The sequence below is a fragment of the Loa loa genome (assembly GCF_000183805.2).
Source record: "Loa loa unplaced genomic scaffold supercont3.102, whole genome shotgun sequence".
Taxonomy (NCBI): domain Eukaryota; kingdom Metazoa; phylum Nematoda; class Chromadorea; order Rhabditida; family Onchocercidae; genus Loa; species Loa loa.
The window spans coordinates 417-2,762 of record NW_018108282.1 but is presented as its reverse complement, the minus strand read 5'-3'; the positions used below and the strand labels follow the sequence as shown (position 1 = coordinate 2,762).

At 36.9% G+C, this 2,346-nt stretch overlaps 1 protein-coding gene across 1 annotated transcript in view; it reads right to left on the bottom strand.

Moving 5' to 3' along the window:
* LOAG_17607 (hypothetical protein) overlaps positions 1-1,808 on the bottom strand; it is a gene marked incomplete at its 5' end in the record, with an annotated part of 5,011 nt that extends 3,203 nt beyond the window's left edge. The window contains 2 exons of the mRNA XM_020450266.1: positions 98-287; positions 1,579-1,808. Coding sequence (XP_020306073.1) covers positions 98-287; positions 1,579-1,808 — 420 coding nt within the window. The remainder of the gene's footprint in view (positions 1-97; positions 288-1,578) is intronic.
* Between the last annotated feature and the right edge of the window lie 538 nt (positions 1,809-2,346).

The window sequence follows — 2,346 nt, the reverse complement described above, 5'->3', positions numbered from 1 at the left end:
ATTATCTATTCCTCAGGAAAATCTGGTTTAAAGTTCCAGGTTTTCTATAAAAGCGCGAAAATGCCAAACTACTATATCACTCGACGTGTATCCATACCTTGAGGACTTTTTTCTGTGGCTCTTTATTCTTGCATATCTGTTTACAGGCACAAAGTTTACTACATGGTTCCTTGATCCGCAAGCAATCACATCGTTCCGATTTAGAACATGCATTTTTTGCTGGTCTTGCTGGATCAGTCTCACACGAACATTTGCATATTGCTTGATTGAGGCAGTCACCACGGTACCTGCAGTTTAACTAATTAGGATACGCCTGGACAAATACTCTCGACTTGTATGTTCTAATTAGCGGATAAATATTCCAGCTATATCTAATTGGCGGATGAATATTGCAGAAAAAAAAAGAAAGAAAAAACATTGTAATGTTATATTTATTGCATTGCTAATAGATGTGTGAAAATAAAAATCGACAAATAAAAACAAGGGAATTACCGGCTATTTAGTAGAAGTCAAAAACGAGACCTTTATTTTTATGATTTTCCAGGCTTAAGTCTTAACCAAAGTGCTATTATTCCGGTCGCAGCTTTCATTATTTTCTTAATTACGAAGTGTGTCTATTGCAATTGCACTACATATCAGTTTCACGATTTTCATGATCTTTAGTGTTAAAGAAACAAAAAATTTTCACCTCTATTGCACAAGATAAATTTAAAGTCGCCAAAACGTAGCTTACTCTCATCCTAATTCATCCAGCTTTCTGCAATCCTCAATCTTCATTTTACTTTCTAATCAAATGCATAAACTTATCCATTTTCGAAATGCAGTCTGCATAGCCTGATTGCAATGACTTGTCATACCTTGGTAAATTTGCTGTACCTAATTATATATGGACTTTTTATAAAACGCCTTTAGTACCAACTATTAACGACTTCGCTATTAACGACTTCTAGTTCAAACTAACCGACCGTTACCAGGATTACAGTGTTCTCAACTTCAATTTCTGCAGAAATGTCCAGATAGAAGATCATGAGATTGAGGCTTTAATCACTACAAGATACACAAATTCCTTATTGTAGATACATTCACATTAACGATAGAACATTAATTAGATGGAGGACTGTTTACGACCAACTTATTTGAGAATAAATGGTTGTGCATGCGTGTTCACGTGTGTATACTACAGTTAGTAGATTTCTTTTAGACAAATTTCGTGTATATACTAATAGAATTTCTTTTAGACAAATTTCGTGTATATACTAATAGACTTAGTAGATTTCTTTGCTCTGATTGATTTAATTCGAAGTAATTCAGAGCTAGTGGTGAAAAGAAAGGAGTGTAGATGATATGATCATTTATAGTTCCACAAAGCAATATTTAATCCCTTGAGAATTCCTCCCAAAATACTCGATGAAGCAGAAAAGAAATCCCGTACTGACTCGTTCCAATCTATGCGACAAAGTGAGCTTACTCGAACTTGTGTAGTGCCCAGTGGTCAATTTGAATTCCTCATTTCTGATCATTAAAATTATCGAAAGAGCAGTTATGAATGATTAAAGTAACAGAAATTTTTGACAGTACCTTGCTGATTCGCAATGCTCATCGCACATACGCCGTGCACCATAACATGGACAGGAATCTGATGAACACCGGTTCTGTGCCGTAAGACAATCACAACAGAACTGGGATGAAGCGGCCGGTTTGCTCATGGCTGAAACCGCCTCTGCTCGACTCTGGCTGAAGATCGATACGTCACCCTTAGAGGATGCTTCAAGTAACTCTTGCAACTGAATTCGTCCAGTGCTCTCACCCTAAAATACAATTGACGTACCAGTCTCTCCCTTTATATCTTAATCATTTCCTGATGATGGGCAGCGACATACACATACACATGCACCCACGTACACACAAATTTAACCATTGGTCCTCATTAGAGTTCTATTTTCCAATTATTTGTAAAGAGGTGTCGTGGTGCTGCTACTAGCGTCTCGATTGCGACGACTCTTGGCACAGCCTGTCCTCATTCTGCCCATTCGATCACATCAAACGTTAAAATTACCAAGCATAAGAACCTTCGTTTGCGAATGCTTTTTGTTAACTGCCAAGAGATAAAGTCAACACATTACATGCGCCATATTCTCTCCCCAGAGTATCCTCCCCGAACAACGAGATTGTCACTCAGTATCCTATTTGTTTTCACGAACTTTATCCTTTTATGTGAATCTGATTTTGTAAATCATTCTGTTCAGTCCATCCAGTTCGACACACAACATCATCCCGTAATGTATATTTGTAATTGAATAAGAAAGCGACTTTTTTCCCTATTTAACTGATTAAAATATGTATTTT